The sequence below is a fragment of the Nerophis ophidion genome, linkage group LG09 (assembly GCF_033978795.1).
Source record: "Nerophis ophidion isolate RoL-2023_Sa linkage group LG09, RoL_Noph_v1.0, whole genome shotgun sequence".
In the NCBI taxonomy this organism is placed as follows: Eukaryota; Metazoa; Chordata; class Actinopteri; order Syngnathiformes; family Syngnathidae; genus Nerophis; species Nerophis ophidion.
This window is the reverse complement of record NC_084619.1, coordinates 7,928,971-7,954,837: the sequence shown is the minus strand read 5'-3', so window position 1 is coordinate 7,954,837 and position 25,867 is coordinate 7,928,971. Positions and strand designations below refer to the sequence as shown.

Here is a 25,867-nt window from a genome sequence, read left to right as displayed (position 1 = left end):
GCTTAAATTATATTCACAAGTCTGTGGTCACTGTTTGATTACATTAATTTACCTTCACGGCTGCAATGCCAGGTCACCAAATCTGGATTTAACCCATGTTACAGTTGGGTTCAATGGGGTATTAAAAATGTAGGTCAGGACAAGTAAAAGGCCGATTGGTCAGTGTTCACCTTGATCAGACATAAGCACCATTAACGCGACCTGGAAACTGGTAATCTCATTGCTTTTTGGCCAAAGTTTTCTACACATTTGCTATCCTTTTAGATGTATTAACAAGGCGTGTTCCATTCAGGGTTTTGTGCTGCTAATTCCAAAACCGATCATTCATGCGTGGGATCGGCTGATAACAATACCGATAGTAATCACATGTATTAATTGTACATTTTTCAATGTATTTATGGTGAGTGCTAATGACAGTTTAACAATATCAACACAATATTACTTATTCTCTTTCTCTATGTGTAATTCGTACCGCCTTGATGATGATACTTAAAATACTAGAAATTATGTTTATTTTCTGTAGTGGAGGTGATTATTAGCTTATCGGAGCGGCTCCACACTGTGAATGGACAGTTGGGCAACGGGCACACATATTTATTTGCTAGCTGCTTGTCAGCCGGTGTATTAAAAATAAATACAGTGTCAGTCGGAGGGGATCGATGTTTGTGATCAACAATAAAATGCATTAATCAGCAATTCCCCAAAATCGTCCAATAGATCAACACGTCCCTAATTTACATGTCAGTGTATACCACAAACATGGCTTTATATATATATATATATATATTCAGCTAATTTATGTTTCTTTGAGGGGGTTTACCTCTGTTTTAATTAAAACAACCTCAGTTAGCAATGGTTTGAATCCTTATAGGTCTTGAAAAAGGGTCTTTTCGCTTCTGTTTTTTTAACTTTTGCGTTTACAACTGCATACTGTTTGATGGGCTACCAAACCATATTTACCTGAGGTATTCACGGTGGCAGAGGGGTTAGTGCGTCTGCCTCACAATACGAAGGTCCTGCAGTCCTGGGTTCAAATCCAGGCTCGGGATCTTTCTGTGTGGAGTTTGCATGTTCTCCCCGTGAATGCGTGGGTTCCCTCCGGGTACTCCGGCTTCCTCCCACCTCCAAAGACATGCACCTGGGGATAGGTTGATTGGCAACACTAAATTGGCCCTAGTGTGTGAATGTTGTCTGTCTATCTGTGTTGGCCCTGCGATGAGGTGGCGACTTGTCCAGGGTGTACCCCGCCTTCCGCCCGATTGTAGCTGAGATAGGCGCCAGCGCCCCCCGCGACCCCGAAAGGGAATAAGCGGTAGAAAATGGATGGATGGATGGATGTATGAAATCATTTGAAAATCTAATCGCAGTACTTTTTTTTCCCCTACCAAACTATCAATAAGGAAGTGAAAAGCTGTGGTGGTTTGGGTTGGTTTGCGTGTTAACGGTGAACAATTACGGTTTATGAAGTTTAATAATATCGTGTTAATTCAATTTAGACATGGGGTAAAAATAAAGATAATTACCCAATTGACTGGATGACATGGTTATTTTCCATAGTTTTAATCAATTGTAAATATTGGCAGGTTTTATGTATTCTGTTTTGGGATTTTTACTTTTTTTATGCTTTCACTGAATATGTGCTTGATTTCGTATCAAGCTGCAATTTTTTCATTATACTTCAAAGCCATCCCAATTCTCCCTTTAGCGTAAATGCTCCATTTCAGGCCGGCCTGTTCTAAAATTAATATGAAACGTGAACACCTGCAAATTATCCATGCTCAAGCAGAAGCAGCAGAATGAGTATGTTTGTCATGCTTTTTTCATCCCTGGCCATTGCTTTATATTTTACTTGGTAAAGCTTGCAGAACAGCTGAACACAACATTAATATTTTATACTCTGCACATGTAAAGGCCTAAAAAAAAATACATGTTTCCGCTTCCCAAACGGTTTGGCTTTAAAGATAAATGTATGTAGTGTTTATTTTCTTCACCCAAGTGCCTATACAGCACTCCATCATCTGCCAGTAGGAAATAGTTAATAATGCCTTTGAGTCATGGCATTACTCAATGACACAGTTTTAAATGCCCGAAACTGAATTCTTGGAGAGTAGTTTGATGTCATGGTGCTGCTCTGTCAAATGAAAGTGGATGACCTACTTTCCCGCCCTGCCTCTGAAATATTTCAGAAGTAGGATTGGATGGTTTCAGCTGAGTCCTGTGCAGTAACCCAGAAACAGACTCGTGCTGCAGCTAAAGGCAAGGCTGTGTTTCACCACTTCGAGCCCCCCACCCACCCCTCACCCTCCCCTTCTCGGTTTGGCTGTATGAAAAAAAAAAAGTGGGTGGGAATTTGTTGGGAGGCAGCGAGAGGGCATTTTTAACACATGACAGCGTTTGGTCCAATTCACTGAGTTAGGAAAGGGAGTGGATCATCTGTGAACATCTACAGTAAGTACATCTTTGGATGAATGGAATGAACATTTCTTGTTAGTTCATATCTTTTTTTGTGAGAATTGTTTGTCTTGTAGACAGTAATGCACACATTTTACATCCGGCTCAGTGGACAGATGCGCCATGTGACCTCTTTAGCGCATGATTTGATGCATGTAGTGGTTTTTAAAGTGGTTATGTTGTCCCCTGCAGCAGTCAGCATACATTACGTACTGCTTATACATATAGTGTTAATGCACTGAAATCCAAAGCCCTTTCAAACTGTGATGAGGGTGCAGGATCAAAATACTTCACTTTTAAGGCGTTGATGCTTTTTAATCTATGGTGACTATATTTCCTTTTTCTTTTCTCTAATTTGATCCGTTGTGATTGCTAATCTGTTGGCGCGCTGCACAAGACTGGAGAGAATGTTTTGATCATTCCACCTGGCACTTCTATATTTCTTTTCACTGTTACAGTATGCAGTCGCTTTGCAACTCTGTAGTTGCTTCAGTTGCTTGGCAACAGGAGGATGAAGGGCATGTTACTGTTGAAGTAAAAACCCAGGGTGAAAGCTGATAATGTGTATTTTAACTCAAGCAGGGTGCACACAGGTGTTGTCAAGATGAGACGGACAATGATGGATGTGACATTTTTTTTCATGTGTAGTTTCTGACTATTTTCTTTTTGACGACACTCACGTAATTTCCGAGCTTCAACAGGTACAAGCTACAAATGTATTTTAAGCTTTTAGATCCAATTTAAGTGAATTTTTTTTCCCTCTCTCCTCAGGTTTTGAGAGCATTCTTGAAGGTCTGTTTGGCTCAGAGCTGGTAGAAGAATTACAGATATTTAAGGGTAAGTATTTTACTGTACAGACCTAACTGAATGAATCAATGACACGTACTGAGTGCAATCAGTTGTCTTTATCACAATAACGGCTTCACTGTACCATGTGGTGACCTTTCTACGTTCACATTTCTTAACAAGGCAGCTCAAGAGACAGACCAAGCTGGTTCTGTCGACATCACAAAGCCCATGTAAAAGTCAAATATTTTCCAGACATCTCCATAATGCATGATTTATGTGATACTTTAGTGGACAATGTACTGTATTTCCATCGTATTTACACAGGCAATAATGCAATACAGTGGAATTTGTATATTAGCATTTGGGAAATAACTTCTCATGATTACCTTTACTGAAGCACATTAGGAATTGGCATTCACTCTGAAGACTCTTACATTAGGCATTTCATTATTATTATTGTTAATAACTGCTTGACATGTTTTTTACGTCCACAGATTTGGAGCCTGCAGCATCGCCCGACTGGTCATTTGATGAAAATTGTTTGTTCTGCTGTTTTCGACGAGATAAAGTAAAGGTATGCCTTGTTGTTGTTTTCCATGTGTTTTGAAAAAAACAAACAAAACAGTATATGCGTATTGGACCCTGCCTAAACCGTTTTACCACTTCACAGGAACACTTGATTGGCTTAAGTAGCGAGGAGAGTTTCCAAGATCCGCTCAAACCTCTCCCGGTGAATGATCAGACCACCGTCAGCAGATTAGAGAAGCAAGCAGAGGAATTTCTCAATGCAGTCCTCTGTAATAAAGGTAAGTGAGTTGAGTTTGAGTTTATTTGGAACATGCATGCATACAACATGATACACACATGTAAGAGGGATGTGTACTATGGCTATGAGTTGTTGTTTTTTATTTTATTTTATTTTTTATTTTTTTTCCCCTTGGCCTCAGTCTGCACCCCCACTCCAGGGCCCAGGCTAAGACCGATTTTTTTTAAATTTTATTTTAATCTTCTATTCTTTTCCTTCCCCCGCCCCCCATGTTTACCTGTATCTCATCTATTTTGTAAGGGGCGCTGGAAGCCGGCAGACCCGTCAGCGATCCTGTTCTGTCTCCCTGTAATGTTTGTCTGATCTTGAATGGGATTGTGCTGAAAATTGTAATTTTCCTGAAGGAACTCTTCTGACGGAATAAATAAAGTACTATCTAATCTAATCTCTAATCTAATCACAATTTCCAGTTTGTCTATTCATCATGTTCGAAAAGGAGTAGGAAGAAGCAGAGTTGATTTAATCCTACCCCTTTTCTTTTATGTAACAGTTGCTAAAACTTTTGTCCCTTACCTGTTCTCAATTTATTCACAATATACTCCATAAGTAATCACAATAAAATAAATAAATAAATAATACTCTGTGAAGTAATTTATATTTCATGTGGTGAGATGAGTATGATTATCTTGAAAATGAATGGATGGGTGAGATGAATTAAGAATGTTTATAATGGTTCTTCTTCTTTGTACTTTGTAAATACTTTAAGTTTGAAGAGTTTCTTGAAGTGGATATTAGTACATTTTTTTAATTTATTTTCTTTATCCATTCTATAATTTAATTCCACATACTGATATACAGAAGGTTTTAAGTGTTGTACGTGCGTACAAATGTTTTGAATTACTTTTTTCTCTAAGATTATATTTCTCCTCTTTTTTTGAGAAGAATTGTTGTATATTCTTGGGTAGCAGGTTATAGTTTGCTTTGTGTATAATTTTAGCTGTTTGCAAATTCACTATGTCGTGGAATTTCAGTATTTTTGATTCAATAAATAAGGGTATGTCTGTTCTCTATATCCAACATTATGTATTATTCTAGCTGATCTTTTTTGTAACGCCGTTAATGAACTAAGTGTACTTTTGTAGTTTATTCCCCATATTTGTACACAATAACTCAGAGATGGTAACACGAGCGAGCAGTAGAGAATATGAAGTGATTTTTGGTCTAGAACATAATTTGCTTTATTCATTATTGACGTGTTTCTTGCTACTTTATGTTGTATATTTTTTACATGAGATTTCCAGTTAAATTTATCATCAATCATTATACCTAGAAATTTGGTTTCGTTTACTATTTCAATTTCTATTCCGTCTATTTGTATTTTGGTTTGACTTTCTCTTCTATTGCTACCAAATAGCATTATTTTAGTTTTACTGAGATTCAAAGATAGTCTGTTTTTGTTAAACCATCTTTTTAATTTGTTAATTTCTTTTGTTGTTATTTGTGTTAGCTTCTGTGTGTTCTCTCCTGAACTAAACGCCGTTGTATCATCCGCAAATAATACTAACTTTAAATCTTTTGTAACTTTACAAATGTCATTTATATAGAAATTGAAACTTTTTTGTCCTAGTATTGATCCCTGAGTTACACCACAGGATATATTTAGCGTTGTAGATGTTTGTTCGCCTAGCTTCATGTATTGTTTCTTGTTTGTTAAATAATTTCTAATCCAGTTTAAGACCAACCCTCTGATGCCATATCGTTATAGTTTTTTTTATCAAAATATTGCAATTAATTGTATCAAATGCTTTAGTTAGATCCACCAACATTGCTGCCGCACAGTATTGCATTGGCAATTTATTCTCTAATTTCAATTAAAGCCATCGAAGTTGAAACATTAGCTCTGTATCCATATTGGTTCTAAGCGAATATTGTATTTTTGTTTGTGAAACTCTTTAATCTGTTATTGAACAGTTTTTCAATGATTTTAGAAAATTGTGGAAGTAAAGTAACAGGTCTATAATTTGTAAATTGGTGTTTGTCTCCAGTCTTACAAATTGGTGAAACTTTAGCTATTTTTATTTTTTGTTTGGGAATTTACCTGTTTGAAATGACAGGTTACTAAAATACATTAATTGTTCTGAAATCTCGTCAATAATCTTTTTTATCGTTTCCATATCAATTCCATTACAATCAATTGAAGTCTTAGATTAGCATTTTTTCACGATTTTTACTATTTCCTCCTGTGTCACATTATTGAAGAACATGGAGTTGGGATTTCTCTCTGTGGTATCATTATAGTCCTCAATTGAAACTGGGTCTGGAATCCTTTCTTCCAAATTTGGTCCAATATTTACAAAGTAATTATTTAGGTTTTCAACTACTTCCTTTATGTTGTCATTATTTTTGTGTCAGCCTAAGAAGTATTGGGGCTGATGCCCCATGTTGCTCTCATATTGTTTTTGTTCTTGTCTAATAATTGACTGTAATATTATTTTCTACATGTTCGTAGTATGTTGTTTAGCTTATTTTTATACTTTTTGTACATATTTTCTGCCTCTGCTATAAATTTTCTATGTAACGTATTCTTCTTATTACAAACATTTTTTAATTATTTTGTCATCCATGGTTGTTTATTATTTCTTTGCTTTCTACTCAGTTGTTTAGCACTGAATACATTCATAGTGGTTTGTTCACATCTCCTAACAAAAGGAAGAGAGGACCTTGACAATGTGCAAGAGTAAAAAAGGAAGCAACTGACTTTTTTTTCTCAACCTCCCCCTATGTTTACCTTTTCCCACCTTCTTTACGAGCGGCACTCTAATGTCTACCCTGTACAATGTACTTCTGCTCCTGAAATGGTTTGCACTGAAAAATAAAGGTCACTGTACTTTTGAAGTGCAGTGGCAATAAAGTCATATTCTATGGTATTCAAATACTACTAATCAGTGTTTCGCACAGATTTCCAATCTATTTGTGGCTGTGCCACTTTGATGTCATACATTTTCATAATTTCCTATATATTTTTTCAAAGGCTAGTCAAATATACATATATTTAAAGACAAATTTGTTTCAATAGTATTAACGTATATTGTTCTTATTTGTTGGGTTTTTTATTCAATAACAATTATGTAACACCGGCTGCACTTCATACACACCTGGTTTATTTACATCAATTATTTTGCCCTGCCTGAATCTAGGAATTTATTTTAAACAAAAAGGTAAACAGTCTTCAAATCAGAGATGAAAAACTTCCAAATTGAGGTTTTTTATGGATAGTTTCCACAAAGAAGTTACTGTCACAATATGTACATTAATAAAGCACATTAATATACACACAAAATGCACACACATGGAGGTATCATGTGAAATAAACAGCTAAAAATGCAATTATACAAAACAAAGGTTGGCTCTTATGCCGCCAGCTTAATGCTAACATACAATGGACAAGCCTGTCAACAGGCTAACAAAAATTAGCATTGCTATTGTTTTAAACACGTACACACATTTAACAAATTAAATTTTAATATGTCGGTGTGAATGTTGTCTGTCTGTTTGTGTTGGCCCTAAGATGAGGTGATGACTTGTCCAGGGTGTAGGATAGGCTCCAACCACCCCCATGTGAATATTGACCATAACTTTGTACTACTCTGCTAGTCTGCTGTGCTTAATCATATTTTCCTCCCCCCAAAATCTTGTGGCAGGACACAGAGTTATTCTTACAACCTGTTGCTGGTCATTTTACTATACATACACATACCCTTTTTAAATAGACTGTGTCGAGTGGGATACGTTATGGTGGTCTATATATATCTCTGATTTTGTAGTTTTTTTAGGAGACCTAAAATGGGCCTATAAAATAATTTCAAATTGTTGTCAGTTGCTATGTCTAATGATAAAATGTCACTTCTTTTCAGATGTGCCAAGTTTCTCCGACCCTCACATCCCAGTAGTGGCGCGAGAGATCCTCCAGAGAATGATCCGCCAGTTTGCCACCGAATATACCTCAAAAACCAGCTCTCCTCAGGATAGTGGTTCAGAAACCAAGCCAAGCTCGGACCAAAGCCCGCAGACCCCAGCCGTGACTTCTGGGGCTCCACCCAGCAGCCCCTCTGCCGTGGTGGCGAGGCCTGCACATAGCCACAACCCCGTCCTCAGCAAGCTCCTCATGGCGGACCAGGAGGCCCCTCTTGATCTCAGAGTCAAGAAAGCCCCATCTGAGCCCACTGAGCAAGGTAGTGTGAAACTAAATATTTACCTAAGCGGCACTTGCATGAACATTTCAATGTAAACTGAGTTATATGTTCATTTTTAACAGAGGGAGTCCTTGATTTGTCCATCAAAAAGAGTCGCCATAGCAGCAGTTTGCCCAGCAACAGTCCATGCCTTTCTTCTAAGGTATCTACAATCAAGAGGTAAGAAACCTTTTTTTTTTTTCTTGCCTTCATCAGTCTCCACTCCTATTTTTTTCTGTCACATCATATTGAAAATCATTATAAAGGTTTTGACATGTACCTGAAATGTAGTTATACTAACACAAAATGCAACAGAACAGGCATTTTTACTTGAAACGAACGTTCTATTTCCTTCTGTTGCTTGAACACTACTCTCTATGCACTTCATTACATTATGTAATGGTCTATTGTGCAGTTTATTCAACTGTTCATTGGTGTTGCAACTGGCGCTTCAATTAGTTTGTGTGTAAGAGTATTTTGATCTCGAAACAGTCACATGAGCTAAAGATTAATCAATTAATTCTTTTCAAAATTTACACTATGAACTTCATGTACAAGATGCAAAATTATTACGTGAAACAACCTAATATTAAAATGCTCCAAAAATCTTGGTTTTTAAATCAGTTTAAAGAAGGGTTATGGTGAATGTTTTTCTGTCAACAATTTGTGAAACCCACTTACTTAAAGAAAAAAGCCTATTGATGCCAACCTTCTCAAATTGTATTTCTTAGACTTAGTATGTTTGCTGCGTATGATCAGACTCAAGAAAATCTAACTCCCCACCTCATTTTTTTGTACCCACATTCTGTTAATTAGGCTTTGAGTTCGACACAAACACATACCCTCTGCTGGGTTACTCTTTTATTGCGGAGCTTGTTCAGTGGTAACGTCACACACAAAATGTCAAAACTTATTCTTGAATTTTACATTTTGTGCGCTAACTAAAAATTAGCTAAACCGTTCCTTAAGGATAAATAAAGTATCGAGCTAACTTAAGCTTCTTGACAGCGATGAAAATTACTGCACATCCCCTATGCCCTCTTTCTAGCTTTGCCAAATACATATACTGATTGTCTATATTTTGTTGGTTTGACGTTTTGTGTTTTTGTCACAATCCTATTTTCATTTTTGTTGTTTTGTTGTTGCAAAATTTGTAAGCAATCAAAGAAATGTCCCATTTTTTTGTTCTCACAAACAACCATCCAGTCATTTAAGGCAAAAGTGAGTGATGTTACCAAAGTTAGGTCATATAATAAAGGAGTGGCCAACATTCTCCCCTCCCCAATCCATCCTCCTTTTAGAACAGAGAGAAAGACACTGTGCAAGCTCTGCTTACACCCAATTTCCTTCCATCTAATCAGGCGATCCTTGAGCGCGGACGGACAGGATGGGAGGAGGAGGGAGAATATCGGCCACTCCGCCCGTTATAAGCCCTCCTCATCTTTCGCGTACTCTCTGCACATCAAAGAGGAGGTTGGCCTGGAAAGCAACCCAGAGTCACCTCTCAGCCATAACCGCAGCATCACACCTACTGACCTCTGCGAAAACGGCTTCGGCGCCTGGAATTCCAAAGCTCATTTTGGTGCACTCCTCAAACTCAAAGCCAGCAGTGAAGCTAGTGAGCACCTTAAAGACATTCCCAGGTTGTTGCAAGCTGCCGGACTCTTCTCAAAGTCCTTGTCCTACAATAAAGGAAAGCACCAGGATGCCTGCCAAGACCACAGCGCCTCCCTTTACCATTCCAACATTGACCTCAAGATCCCCCAAGTGCGGAGTTTGGCCGCAGGAACAGACGCTGCTTGGGATCCCCTCCGAATTGAAAATTCAGGTTTACTTTGTGAGAACAATCTGGGTAAGAAACTATATTCCCGCAAAAAGAGCAATGGTGTTTTTTGGCCTCACGACACAGACCGAAACTTTCCCCTGGATTCCGAGTCCGACTTAGGAAACAAACCGCCGAGGAAGAAACGTGGTCGCTACCGACAGTACAACACGGAGCTGCTGGAGGAGGCCATAGTGGTGGTGATGGGTGGGAAAATGAGTGTATCCAAAGCCCAGTCCATCTATGGCATTCCCCACAGCACCCTGGAGTACAAGGTTAAAGAGCGCCTGGGGACCCTGAAACATCCCCCGAAAAAGAAACTGCGGCTCATTAGCTCGCTTGATGAGCAGTGTGTTTCTCATTTCCCAAAGAGTGAAGAACTCCAGGCCATCTCCGAGGAAAGAGAGAGCTCATCCACCGAGAACGGAAGCGGGTTGCATGATGGAAGTCTTTCACCAAATTAATTTTGTCTAACAACTGTACAAACACATTTTTACCAAGGCAACTGTTGCCTTTTTACCCTTAACACCAAAATTCCAGATTAGTTAATTATATATGAATCCATGCTTGCATTTGGCCATTAATACTTTTAGTGTAATTCAATGTTCATGGGCATCTGTATTTTAACATTTAATCGTCTCTATGCACTTGAATATTATATTAGTGTGTATGTGTGTATTTATTTTATTTATAGGTTCCACTATGAAGGTTGCATACATTTTGATTTTATTGCATTGAGAGAAAAATTAACCAAGTGGCGCCCCTCGGTGTATACCGACAGTACTGTTCAGAGCAGGCCACATCATTCACCTGTATATATCGGTCCTGTAAATAAGGCTCAAAGCATTGTATGCATGCTTTCTATTTATGATTAGAATCATTATTTGTGTTTTGTGTATGACTGACTGAAAGTTCAAGTCACTGTTTTTCAAATGCACTGGAGATTTAATGACAAACTGTATGTTTAAAGGCTAATGTACGCAAAGCATGCGTTGGTTCTCCGCGGTATATTATCCAATCTGTTTTCATTTCCTGGAACCAAAATGTAGAGTGGATTACACCATTTGTCAAGTAATATATACCAAGCACAACAGGTTTTTATATGGATGCATTTACTGTGCTATATGAATGGTAATTGTTTATTCTCAATGCCTTCACGCCTCAGGTTTAGTTCAGGTTTGGATGCAGGATTTGTCTTAATCCTATAGCGGATTCACTGACCACTCACATATATACCTCACTTACTCCTAAGCTTCAAAAACACTTGCCTTCTCTTCCGTCACCTCAAAGGCGATAGACAAGGCAATAATTCAGGTTGTCTCAGTGACAGTGTGTGTGCTACTTTCAAATGTCTTCATAGCTTACCTTAACTATCAGTAGCATTTCAGTGCCAGCATAAGCCTTCAAAACCACTTAGACGATTGACTGGGGCTCAGTTCAGGTTAGAGTTTGTCCTGGATGCCTCTTCTCGAAGGCAGAAGGACGCAACAACTTATTGTTCATGAATAGTTCGTCTACACTAATTGCTCGGCTGACATAAAAGAGCTACACTCAACTGTACATATTTGACAGTCTGTACACAATAATTTAGGGAACAATACATTCAGGTATTTTTTTTTAATGTTGTCATTTAGTGGCAGTAATGTGAACTCTCTATTTTCCTTTAAATGTTTTATCTAGTTGCAGTACTTCAGGTTCCTGTCATGTCCAATTAAGAAACTGGCGTTTACATGACGGTCGCCTTTTGCCCTTCCTTAAGATTTTTTTTATATGTTTTGAATGGCGAAACTCAAGCCCTTGAAACCGTTAACTTTATAAACACTGCACACAGGCTTTTGTCATAAACCGACTGTAGTTTAAAATCAGTTTGGTTGTTTTCATGTAATATTTAGTTTGTTATACTTCATAGAACCTGTTTTTCTAATCTACCGGGATACTTGTAGTGTGCATTTTCACGTATATCTCAGGGCACTAAAGAAATACTATTCTTCTATCAAGGTATATATATACATCATATGTAGCCATTCCCGCAGGCTTTTGTGGACACATTGTTTAAATGTTCCAAAACAACTTGGTAGATTTAATTTACTGTTTTGAGTTGTTCCATAAACTAAACCCTTAACCTCTACCACACATCGCAACCTGTATGGATAGCTATCAAAACAAACGTCATCCTACAAGTCATTTAATTTGAGAGAACATAATTACTGCTGCATCGACAATCCTCAAATTATATGTGAGGCCCATATTTAGTTGAAAGCATTTTCAACTATCCATGTTTAGATAAGATTGCCTTATATGATAGAAGACCATCAGATAAAAAAATGTTTTCTACATTTTTTTCAAATATATATTTAAAAAAAACTAACACATAGTGATTTTACAATTGTATGTATTAATCTGATGCCATCTGCAATCATATAAGGCATAAATACATGCATGCATTTTGGTTTGTAAATGGGCAAACGTTCCAAATGTGCCCGCAAATCTAATAGTTGACTACCTCGACTTACATTACATTCTGCTATTGTCACAACTGTTTAAAAGTCCCTTTACTTTACTTAGGGCTCTAATTGATACAAGTGAATTATATTTATGTAGCCCTTTTTTTCTCTAGTGACTCAAAGCGCTTTACATGGTGAAACCCAATATCTAACTTTTACATTTAAACCAGTGTGGGTGGCACTGGGAGCAGGTGGGTAAAGTGTCTTGCCCAAGGACACAACGGCAGTGACTAGGATGGCGGAAGCGGGGATCGAACCTGCAACCCTCAAGTTGCTGGCACGGCCGCTCTACCAACCGAGCTATACCGCCCGAAAATAATTTGAGCTCTTAGTTCTTTGATTATACTCCCATTTATGGACAGAAATGAGAAGTTTGAGACATCACTACAAAAACATTTTTGAGTTTTAAACTCTGTGTTTGGGGGAAGAAAAAAAAAATCTCCTGGTTATTACTTTAAGTGCAGTACAAAATATGTTATTATTTTTATTTTTATAAAAAAGAATAGATGTATCATTACTTCAGTAATCAATGAATGTATGGATTATGTGCTCATAGACGTAGATATGATTTTAAATGTATCGTTTAATCGATAATCTCAAAGATCGGTGATGATCTTTCATGTGATCGATAAAGTATATCTGATGGGTACAAACAAATATGTTTTGTCTTGTCACCATTTATTGTGCTCAAAGATACAATATTGAAATAATAAACGGCATTGCTCAAATATTTGTTAAAATGCATAGTTAACAGAAAAAAAACGTGTATATATAAATATATATTAAATGTGTTTTGCATGAGTGAGTTATGACACGTGAGAAGTTTGATGTATACTAAGGTTGTGTGATCTTTGAAATACTTGTTAATTATTGTTAAGTGTGTTAAGAACAGTGAACCTTCAATGTTGCTAAAACAGAATCCGTGCAATGGGTCGGTCACTCAGGATAAAATGCATTCATAGTCTGTAATTGTCCAAATATTTTTATCCTTAATGTATAGTCCTAAGAAACTTTGGAGATAAGTTCCAACACATCCGTAATCTTGAAATGCAATGTGGTTTGCGTCTGCATTTAATAACTGTTATTTATGTTACGGAGTAAGACAAGGCATGCTTTTGATGTCCTCATGACTGTGCTGTATAGTTAAATGGCGAGATAAACCTTCAGGGATGATACCGTTAAGAATTCAGGTACTCTTCTTTATTCCTTTGGTTTTTCGAGCAGGGACTGAAAAAGAAAACATTGTCACTTAGGCAATTCTTATTTTTATTCTCAAAACTATTTTTGAATCCCTAAAATGTACATGTGTAATATTTTTGTCTTACAATACTCAAACAGAAATACACAGTTTCTCTTTTTTGGTTTTTATAAAGTTTTAGACAATGAATGTCATCATCACAGCTGCAAGCAACAGTTGTTTGTTAACATGCTCCAGTCAACATAGTTTAAAACAGGCGAGGAATAATTGACTGTCCTTAAACTAAAGGGTTCACAGAGAGGGTAAACCTACCATCCAACCCAAACTCATGCCTTGTGCACAGAGAAGTCAATATTCTGCCAAGATTAAAGCTGTAGCCACATATATGTATCGAGTTGTACATTTTTACAATAAGAATATTTGTAGCATTCTATTTTGCAAGGGTCTCAGGAATCCAGATTACCTCGCTGCCACAACTTCAGCAAACCTAGATGAATTACCACTTACGTGTGATTTAATATAGACCTATTTATGACACACACATATTTTTGAATATATCCATTTCCTATTCTTGTTTTGTCCTTTCAGTTAAATGGAATTGGAAAAAACACTTGTTTTTTTTTTTCTTTACTTTGCACGCCACAACAACTTGACACTATGTATGTATTCTATATTTGCCCCTATGTATTTGCTCTTTCAAGTGATTAAAAAAAACCCCAACTTGTTTTTTAAGTCGATGTCCTGTGCATGTGTAGGATTTTCTTAATGTAACAATATATGGCAGTGTGCAAAGAAGAAACATGTATTAATTGTAATGATGTAATTGGTCAAATTCACTGGATTTGAATTGAATTTTAAAAAAATCACTTATTCTTTTAATAAATATGCAATATAAACCTTAATTGTCTGTGGTATTTTACTAAACTTACACTTTTTTTTTTTCACGCATATATATATATATATTTTTTTTTTCATTTATTTTATTATATTCATTTATTTTTTTTTTTACCTGTTTTTCTTTTCTGTTTTCCCTTTTAGTGAGCGTATTGTCTTGCCTATTGCAATGGCAAAAGAACTGCAGTCCACCTCAACACTGGAACAGTTCATGGCCAAACTCTGCCGCCATCATCAAAGACAAATTGTTGACGCCATAGGTTTCCTGCAAACCGAGGTCAAGGCGCTGGCGGCATCCAAGACACTGCAAACTATTAACTCCGCCTTTGAAATCCAGGGAACAACCAGCTCCTACCCGATCACACCTGAGAAGTCATGCTTGAAGCTTAGCCTTCCCTTGGAATCGACCCCGAAATCTGAAGTCCTGGATATGTCCTGTTCTACCCAAAGCAAGTGTGTCACTGAAAACCTTCTCAAGACTGCACTTTTATCGCCAAAGTCTGTTTCCTCCAGCCCTGTGTTGGATCCTCAAAGTCCACAGTCAGGTAGCAGTCCGTCTGACCACGCTCCTCTTAAGATGAAAATAATGAAAAGCAGTAATGTTGCTGCTGGTAAAAAGTTATCCTGTGTAATGACCACCTCACTTTCGTCGGACTCTGGTACTTTGGAGGTCCGACAAAATAACTCCAATTTGCCCAACAGAACAGAGACTCATAGCGCTAGACTAAGCTCCTCTCTGAAAAAACAAAATCTTCTCAGTCACTCGCATCCTGCTAGACAGAGAGGAGCTGTTTGGCACAACAAAAAATTACCAATTAAACAATATTCGCTTCCTGAGGCTACTACTGTAAATCCACCACGAAATGCCAGGAAGACTATTCGGCCAGCCAATCAGCAACAGACTCGACACGCTCCTTATAGGATGGTTGATCCAGATCTTGGCAACTGTGACATTGTTTATATTGACAAACCCATTACCGAGTGCTTTAAAGAACAACAGCGTAACTTGCTTCCCCGCCGCAATGCCCGGAAAAGCACCAGGGGACATTTGTACACGGATGAAATTTGGGAGTTAAAAACGGTCCGCACGTTAGCTGGTAGGGGAAACTGTCCTAATCCAATGCCAGAGTTAATCACACTGGTGACTCCAAAACAGATCCTTTCAAAACCTGAAGGTGTACCTCCGGTGGATAGTCCTTTTGCTGGAGCGTGTAAAGAGAGAATAAGTGAGCAAGTGTCCTCAAAAGAGTCTGATGAATTAGTGATACCAGGGACAGGTGAAAGGGTAGAGGTAGCAGCCAGTGAAGCTGACATTATAGTAGAAACCAGTCAGACAGATCAGTGTCAGAACAAGATAGAAGCCCCTCAACCTCAAGTTAACTCTCCATCTGAGAACATAGTAACAACTATCAGCACAAATGACCTTCAATTAGAGGAAGGAGCATCCCCTGAGTGCAAGAAAACAGCGCAAAGTGAAGAAATTACGGCACAGACCACATTTGAAACAGAAAAGGAAAACGAACCTGAACCTGAACCTGAACCTGAACCTGAACTTGAACCTGAGCAAGCCAAATCTACTACAGCAATTGTGTCACAAACAACAGAACAATCAGAGGAAGCCAACACAGAAGAAGCTGAAGTTCAAATTCCATGTAATAAAATGCATGACAGTGAGACTGTCCCCCTCCACACGAGCACCCCATCACCCATGGAACATGAGGGGACGCAGGAAAATGAGAATGCCTCAGACATTGAGGGGCCACAAGAACCTCAGCCGAAAAAGCAGACATTCTCAGATAACCTTGAAGAGAATGAAACATCTTTGACATCAGGACCATCCGAAGAGCAGCTGTTGATTGAGCAAGAAAGTACAGCAGCTGTCGATGCTGAAGGTATTTTGCCAGTACCAACATTTGAAGAAGATGATGATTGTGATATTTCCTCAAAGACAATGGATTCTCTCCTGAAGGAATTACCCCCTTGGCGTAGAAAAAAAGGCAGTGTGAAAAATATGCCAAAGAGGTTAAAGCAATTGGAAACAGTGATCGTGGGCTATGTCAATGGAAGACCTGTATCAGCTTCTGACAGGAGTCTGCGCCGTAGATCAAACAGCAGTGGCACATCACCCACTAAAACCCCAGTGAAACAAATTCAGAGAGTTCCCAAACTTGCTCAAACCGACTCTCCAGAGACCGTGAACCAAGAAAAAAATACGACTGAATCAGACGTGTCTACAGAAGCCATTGTGATCACACCAGAACTTCCTCCAGTGGCAACCTCTGACATACCCGAAAACCCTACAGTTAAGATCGCCCCCAAATCCAAACCGATCCAAAACCAAAATCAAGGCCATGAAGATGATCCAGTGGATTCTGGCAATGAAACCAAACGACAACTAAGATCAGCTGTTCAGAAACCTGACGACATTTCTCAATCAGCGCCTTCTCCTGATTGTATTTTACCCCCTGCTCCTGCAGCCATGCCCCCCATTTCTCTTTCTCCTCCTCCTTTGACAGGTTTGACTTCACCTACAACTCCAGAACAGTCTCAACCAAGCACAGTCCAAGAGACAGAGGTGGAGGTAAATAGTCAAAAAACTCCATCAACAGGCAGTGTTTCAGAAGAAGTCCAAAGTATCTTGGTTAAACAAACATTAAGGTCTTCACAGGTGGCTGTAGAAGAAAGTAAAAACAAGACTCATCAGCTTGACACGGACTTATCAAGCCCATTAGAAGATGAGACTAAAATGCAGACAAGGATGACACCATTAAGAGGAAAAAGGGTCCTCATAATGGAACCATCACCAGAGAAACAAAAAACAAATGCATTGTCTTTAGAGGGAAGTTCTACAAGTTCACCTGGAGTTGACAAGCCCACAAGAATGCCACTGAGGAGTGAGAGCAGTAAAGCTGATACGTCCCCACAACCAGACCCTCAGTCACCGCAATCTGACAATAAAAAGCTATCTTTGCAATCCCAAAGGTTGTCTTTGCCCTCTACAAGCGCTCTCCCTGTATTTGGAAAGAACACTGAGGTGGTGTCACCTACCAGAACAACTCCATCCAAAACTCATATCAAGTCACCTCCATCATTTGCGGCATCTGTTCTCCCTCGTAGTCCCGCGTCCCCTATTACTTCACAGAGACTAAAGCCGCCCAGACAAACCAATAAATTCTTGAAGGAACTGACTAGAGAAAAAAATCAACTGTTGCTGACTAACTTGAACCTCAAATATGAAAAGATGCAGAAAGGCTGGCTGCAAATGGACAGAGATGGTCAACCAGCAACAAAATATAAAAACAAATCCGACAGACAAGCCGCCATATGGAAGAGTAAACGCAGGGCCCGCAAGCCAAAGACTTTAGAACCACAGAAATATTCACCAGTGCAAATGCTCTTCAGCCAAGACTTAGATCTTTCCAGTATTTGTCGCTGGTTCCTAGAATCAACAGAAACCCAATCTCTTGTCATCGTTAAGAAAATAAACACACGTCTTCCGTCAGAAACTCAGCTGTGCTTCCACAGTTCATCTAGTGCATCGGGGATCTCTCAGGGCGTTTTTCCAAGCTTACAGGCGGAACGCCTGAAGAAACACTTGAAAAAATTTGCCATCGCCTCTCCCGTAAAGAGCACCCCGAAAAGTCAGAAACTTATAGCCAAAACGCTGGAGGAGGGAACCCCCTCGCTCAAAGGCAAAGAGAAGCAAGAACTTCCTAGCACTGCTCCCACCAATCAGACGCACGCCAGAGTTGATGCTAAGGGGCAAACTAACGAATCCCAGAAAGGTCCTGCTAAGCCAAAGAATCCGGCTAGTGCCAGGATTTTGAGGAAATACTCCAATATACGGGAAAAGATGCATGTCCAGCAAGCCAATGTTCGGATGAAAGTTGTCTCTCAAAACTTAAAAGCTAAAAGTTTAAAAATACCGACCAGAGAACCCGCTTCTGAGTCAGCAGTCAATCCGTCTCAGAAGGCAGAGAAATTACCCCTTCCTGTTGCTAAACAAGTGAAGGCAAAAAAAATACCAGGTAAAAGAACATTGGCTCGAAGAAAGTCGACAAGGCTTCAAGCTGTCAAGGCTCAGGACGCACCTCAAGTCAAGAGGTGTTCGCGGCGACTGAATTCTCTGGTTGATGCGTCAAAAAGTCAAGCGGACAAAAAGACACCAGAAATAGACAAAGATGCAGAAAAGCCCACTGTGAACAAAGTCCACGCTGTTAAAAATCAAGTAAATGAATCGCCGGACAGAAAAGAAACGAAAGGTGTGCAAGGAGTCCCCGAGGCACAGGTGAAGCTTCCAAGTGCTCCTGACCAAGTGCTGACCAGATCCCAGAGAAATATGAAGGCAGCATCAAACGATGGCTCCATTCCCGTGACCAAGACGTCCAAGACGGCGAAGGAGCAGGTGTCTCTTAAGTCCACCAAAAAGGCAGAGGGAATCACCAGAAAAGCTGCTGCGAAGACAAATCGTGACGCCATGCGGTCGCGTACGAGAGCTCAGGAACTCCTAGCGCCGCCTGCTAAACGCACCCGGATGTCACAGTGTATCTGACTCCTGACTTTTATCACTTTTATCTGGAATACATTCAGAAGGAAGTCCCAACCGAACAATGAACTTCAGTATGCAAATGCCTCGGTAAAGCGTTGACAAAAGGTGCAGGCAAGATGGTTTGCTGCTTCAGGGACAAAAACCTTGTTTTGTTTTTTTTCAATGCAAATGAAGAACCACATTCATGGGTGTGTGGCTTCAAAGTGACACTAAGTAATTGTCCCTCCATGTTTTGTTTTTTATCTCTCATGAGATAAAAGCTTTGCAGTCTCCGGCCCGCCTTCCAATCACAGCCGAGTGAGTGATCACGGGACTGCTCTGACCAGGTGCCTTATTTATAAAGTTCAAAGAATGTCTATATAAATGTGAGCTCTCCGCGGAACGCATTTGGTTTTCCCGAGCGTATGCAAAGAACGCCCGTGGAGTCGACCTAGCGTGGCTGACCGGTGTTTTTCCAGCATTACCTTTTTATTTAAGTTGCAGAAGGATATTTAAACAAGTGTTAGCCAAGACCGTGTGTTTGTTTCCCTTGCTGGTGAAGTACAGTACTTTGTACACCACCGCGATCTACGACTAGAGAAGCCCACCAGGGATGTCTTTTCGGGGCGGGGTTTTGTGTTTTAGGAATCTTCAAAGCCTGAGGAGGTTCAGACCGTAGTCAAGAGCGCAGAGTTTGTGACTCGAGTCCTGGAACTGTTTTTCTGTTGTGGGGCCATCTTTCTTAGCAGTGCTAAGTGTTGTCACTGGTGGCTAAGAACACTTCTCTCTATTACTCTTTAGCGCCCCTTAAAGGGACCGCGCACCTTCAAACTGATCCTGTTAAGACTCGTTTCAGGTATTTTCTGACTTGCTGGTGAAGTACAGTACTTTGTACACGAGTACACGACCACGATCTACGACTAAAGAAGCCCACCAGGGATGTCTTTTGGGGCGGAGTTTTGTGTTTTAGGAATCTTCAAAGCCCGAGGAGGTTCAGACCGTAGTCAAGAGCGCAGAGTTTGTGACTCCAGTGCTGGAACTGTTTTTCTGTTGTGGGGCCATCTTTCTTAGCAGTGCTTCTGGTGCACAGCTCCAACAATGTGTATTGTCACTTGTGGCTAAGAACACTTCTCTATTACTCTTTAGCACCCCTTAAAGGGACCGCACACCTTCAAACTGATCCTGTTAAGACTAATTTCATGTATGTTCTGACTTGCTGGTGAAGTACAGTACTTTGTACACGAGTACACGACCGCGATCTACTTCTAGAGAAGCCCACCAGGGATGTCTTTTGGGGCGGAGTTTTGTGTTTTAGGAATTTCCAAAGCCCGAGGAGGTTCAGACCGTAGTCAAGAGCGCAGAGTTTGTGACTCGAGTCCTGGAACTGTTTTTCTGTTGTGGGGCCATCTTTCTTAGCAGTGCTAAGTGTTGTCACTTGTGGCTAAGAACATTTCTCTCTATTACTCTTTAGCGCCCCTTAAAGGGACCGCGCACCTTCAAACTGATCCTGTTAAGACTCATTTCATGTATTTTCTGACTTGCTGGTGAAGTACAGTACTTTGTACACGAGTACACGACCACGATCTCCTTCTAAAGAAGCCCACCAGAAATGTCTTTTGGGGCGGGGTTTTGTGTTTTAGGAATCTTGAAAGCCTGAGGAGGTTCAGACCGTAGTCAAGAGCGCAGAGTTTGTGACTCGAGTCCTGGAACTGTTTTTCTGTTGTGGGGCCATCTTTCTTAGCAGTGCTTTTGGTGCACTGGTGGCTAAGAACACTTCTCTCTATTACTCTTTAGCACCCCTTAAAGGGACCGCAAACCTTCAAACTGATCCTGTAAACACTCATTTCATGTATTTTCTGACTTGCTGGTGAAGTACAGTACTTTGTACACGACCACGATCTACTACTTAAGAAGCCCACCAGGGATGTCTTTTGGGGCGGAGTTTTGGGTTTTAGGAATCTTCAAAGCCCGAGGAGGTTCAGACCGTAGTCAAGAGCGCAGAGTTTGGGACTTGAGTCCTGGAACTGTTTTTCTGTTGTGGGGCCATCTTTCTTAGCAGTGCTAAGTGTTGTCACTTGTGGCTAAGAACACTTCTCTCTATTACTCTTTAGCGCCCCTTAAAGGGACCGCGAACCGTCAAACTGATCCTGTTAAGACTCATTTCATGTATTTTCTGACTTGCTGGTGAAGTACAGTACTTTGTACACGAGTACACGACCGCGATCTACTACTAGAGAAGCCCACCAGGGATGTCTTTTTGGGGCGGAGTTTTGTGTTTTAGGAATCTTGAAAGCCCGAGGAGGTTCAGACCGTAGTCAAGAGCGCAGAGTTTGTGACTCGAGTACTGGAACCAGTTTTCTGTTGTTGAGCCATCTTTCTTAGCAGTGCTAAGTGTTGTCACTTGTGGCTAAGAACACTTCTCTCTATTACTCTTTAGCACCCCTTAAAGGGACCGCGCACCTTCAAACTGATCCTGTTAAGACTCATTTCTGGTATTTTCTGACTTGCTGGTGAAGTACAGTACTTTGTACACAAGTACAAGACCACGATCTACTACTAAAGAAGCCCACCAGGGATGTCTTTTGGGGCGGAGTTTTGTGTTTTAGGAATCCTGAAAGCCCGAGGAGGTTCAGACCGTAGTCAAGAGCGCAGAGTTTGTGACTTGAGTCCTGGAACCAGTTTTCTGTTGTGGGGCCATCTTTCTTAGCAGTGCTAAGTGTTGTCACCTGTGGCTAAGAACACTTCTCTCTATTACTCTTTAGCGCCCCTTAAAGGGACCGCGCACCTTCAAACTGATCCTGTAAACACTCATTTCATGTATTTTCTGACTTGCTGGTGAAGTACAGTACTTTGTACACGAGTACATGACCGCGATCTACTACTAGAGAAGCCCACCAGGGATGTCTTTTGGGGTGGGGTTTTGTGTTTTAGGAATCTTCAAAGCCCGAGGAGGTTCAGACTATAGTCAAGAGCGCAGAGTTTGTGACTCCAGTCCTGGAACTGTTTTTCTGTTGCGGAGCCATCTTTCTTAGCAGTGCTAAGTGTTGTCACTTGTGGCTAAGAACATTTCTCTCTATTACTCTTTAGCGCCCCTTAAAGGGACCGCACACCTTCAAACTGATCCTGTTAAGACTCATTTCAGGTATTTTCTGACTTGCTGGTGAAGTACAGTACTTTGTACACGAGTACACGACCACGATCTACTTCTAAAGAAGCCCACCAGGGATGTCCTTTGGGGCGGAGTTTTGTGTTTTAGGAATCTTCAAAGCCCGAGGAGGTTCAGACCGTAGTCAAGAGCGCAGAGTTTGTGACTCGAGTCCTGGAACTGTTTTTCTGTTGTGGGGCCATCTTTCCTAGCAGTGCTAAGTGTTGTCACTCGTGGCTAAGATCATTTCTCTCTATTACCCTTTAGCACCCCTTAAAGGGACCGCGCACCTTCAAACTGATCCTGTAAACACTCATTTCATGTATTTTCTGACTTGCTGGTGAAGTACAGTACTTTGTACACGAGTACACGACCGCGATCTACTTCTAGAGAAGCCCACCAGGGATGTCTTTTTGGGGCAGAGTTTTGTGTTTTAGGAATCTTCAAAGCCCGAGGAGTTTCAGACCATAGTCAAGAGCGCAGAGTTTGTGACTCGAGTGTTGGAACTGTTTTTCGGTTGCGGAGCCATCTTTCTTAGCAGTGCTAAGTGTTGTCACCTGTGGCTAAGAACACTTCTCTCTATTACTCTTTAGCACCCCTTAAAGGGACCGCGCACCTTCAAACTGATCCTGTTAAGACTCATTTCTGGTATTTTCTGACTTGCTGGTGAAGTACAGTACTTTGTACACGAGTACACGACCACGATCTACTACTTAAGAAGCCCACCAGGGATGTCTTTTGGGACGGAGTTTTGGGTTTTAGGAATCTTCAAAGCCCGAGGAGGTTCAGACCGTAGTCAAGAGCGCAGAGTTTGTGACTTGAGTCCTGGAACTGTTTTTCTGTTGCGGAGCCATCTTTCTTAGCAGTGCTAAGTGTTGTCACTGGTGGCTAAGAACACTTCTCTCTATTACTCTTTAGCGCCCCTTAAAGGGACCGCGCACCTTCAAACTGATCCTGTTAAGACTCATTTTAGGTATTTTCTGACTTCCGCCACAGGAAGTAAGCATTAAGTTTAAAACTGCGGTCGAGCATTAATGGTACATTCCATGTCGCATCATACAACTTTATATATATTGTGACGCCTCCCATGCTAGTAACTGACTTAAGATGGTCAAAGGAAAACAGAAATAACATTTTTATCAGCACTGTTATTTTATCCCGGTCATTTTTTCTTTGGGAACCCTTCCACGGGCATCTTGTTTTTTTCCGTCTTTTTATGATTAATTATTGTTATTTAAGAGCTGTAAATGTAGACCCTCCGACACAGTCCACCAAATATTCAAACTTGAATGTGTTTGTCGTCTACACTTGCTATTTAAAGTTTATTTCTTTTTTTTTTTTTTGTATATTAGAAAGAGGAGAGTGCTTTATTTGTGTTAATCCCAGCAATGACATGTTTGTGTTGGGAAGGATGTATTTTTGCTGCAGCTGATATAAAAATCGATGACTTTTATGTCTTGATTTCTTGACTCTTTTTTTTTTTTTTCCCCTCCATTTTATTTCTTGTAAAATATGCACATTTTTGGGGGGTGGGGTTTTGTCATGACTATATTTCAGTAATATTAATTTTATTCTGGGCATCACGGTGGCAGAGGGGTTAGTGCGTCTGCCTCACAAAACAAAGGTCCTGCAGTCCTGGGTTCAAATCCAGGCTCGGGATCTTTCTGTGTGGAGTTTGCATGTTCTCCCCGTGACTGCGTGGGTTCCCTCCGGGTTCTCCGGCTTCCTCCCACTTCCAAAGACATGCACCTGGGGATAGGTTGATTGGCAACACTAAATTGCCCCTAGTGTGTGAATGTGAGTGTGAATGTTGTCTGTCTATGGCGACTTGTCCAGGGTGTACCCCGCCTTCCGCCCGATTGTAGCTGAGATAGGCGCCAGCGCCCCCCGCGACCCCAAAAAGGGAATAAGCGGTAGAAAATGGACGGATGGATTAATTTTATTCTTGTAATAAAGGCCTACTACTACCGACCACGCAGTCTGATAGTTTATATATCAATGATTGATTGATTGAAACTTTTATTAGTAGTTTGCACAGTACAGTACATATTCCGTACAGTTAGCCACTAAATGGTAACACCCCAATAAGTTTTTCAACTTGTTTAAGTCGGGGTCCACGTTAATCAATTCATGTTGAAATATTAACATTGCAACACATGCCAATACGGCCGCTTTAGTTTACTAAATTACAATTTAAAATTTCCCGCGGAGTTTCTTGTTGAAAACGTCGCGGAATGATATTAGCGCAGCACCACTAGCGGCTAAAAGTCGTCTCTTTTCATCGCATAATTACACAGTATTCTGGAAAACTGTGTTGCTGAATCTTTTGCAATTTGTTCAATTAATAATGGAGACGTCAAAGAAGAAAGATGTTGGTGGGAAACTTTTAGCCTTTAGCCACACAAACACACGGTGTTTCCTTGTTTAAAATTCCCGGAGGTGAAGCTTTACTATGGATCAGAGCGGTCAAGCGAACATGGATCCCGACTACATGTCAACCGGCAGGTTTCGATGAGAAAATTGTGGTAATAAGTCGGCTCTTACCTGAGATTAGCGGAGCTTCTGTCCTGCTGCAGCTGCCGTGACTTCCCTCAGAGACTCTGGCGTCAACACACCCGTGGACACACCCCTCCGACTATCAGGTACTATTTAACTCACTAAAACACTAGCAACACTATAGGAAGATAAGGGATTTCCCAGAATTATACTAGTAAATGTGTCTAAAAACATCTGAATCGCTCCCAATGCAATCGTCTTTTTTATTTTTTAAACTTTATTTATTTTTGATTTTTTCTAGTCCTTCACTTTCAATATCCTCAGCCACGAATCTTTCATCCTCACTCAAATTAATGGGGAAATTGTTGTTTTCTCAGTCTGAATAGCTGTTGCTGCTGGAGGCTCACATTAAAAACAATGGGAATATGTGAGGAGCCCTCACACCGGTGATGTCATCGTCTGCTACTTCCGGTACAGGCAAGGCTTTTTTATTAGCGACCAAAAGTTTTGAACTTTAATCCTTTCAGCAAAAATACGGCAATATCGCGAAATGATCAAGTATGACACATAGAATGGACCTGCTATCTCCGTTTAAATAAGAAAATCTCATTTCAGTAGGCCTTTAAAAGGTTAAAATTTCAGTAGGCCTTTAAGAGGTTAAAATTTCAGTAGGCCTTTAAGAGGTTAAAATTTAGAAGGCCTAAATATGCATTAAAAATAAGGCCGAGGTTTTATGTAACACGTTTATTTAAAATGTTTGGCCACTGTAACGTTACACTCAGATTAAAGGGGAACATTATCACCAAACCTATGCAAGCGTCAATATATACCTTGATGTTGCAGAAAAAAGACCATGTATTTTTTTTAACCGATTTCCGAACTCTAAATGGGTGAATTTTGGCCAATTAAACGCCTTTCTGTTTATCGGTCTTGTAGCGAAGACGTCAGAACGTGACGTCACCGAGGTAACACACCCGCCATTTTCATTTTCACATGACAAACATTCAGTAATTTTCCGTTTTTTCGACTATTTTTTGGAACC

General features: G+C 40.1%; 1 protein-coding gene across 5 annotated transcripts in view; it reads left to right on the top strand.

Moving 5' to 3' along the window:
* Positions 1-23,782, top strand: part of wu:fc17b08 (ligand-dependent corepressor) — a 52,447-nt gene extending 28,665 nt beyond the window's left edge. For 2 of the 5 annotated variants that reach the window (XM_061910187.1, XM_061910186.1), the window contains exons 2-7: positions 3,223-3,288; positions 3,735-3,814; positions 3,911-4,046; positions 7,921-8,238; positions 8,322-8,418; positions 14,801-23,782. In XM_061910187.1, coding sequence (XP_061766171.1) covers positions 3,223-3,288; positions 3,735-3,814; positions 3,911-4,046; positions 7,921-8,238; positions 8,322-8,418; positions 14,801-19,208 — 5,105 coding nt within the window. In that variant the 3' untranslated portion in view covers positions 19,209-23,782. Of the gene's footprint in view, positions 1-3,222; positions 3,289-3,734; positions 3,815-3,910; positions 4,047-7,920; positions 8,239-8,321; positions 8,419-9,599; positions 14,665-14,800 lie in introns of those variants that run through there. The other 3 variants (XR_009808067.1, XR_009808068.1, XM_061910188.1) reach the window with 3 other exon arrangements.
* Positions 23,783-25,867: the final 2,085 nt, after the last annotated feature.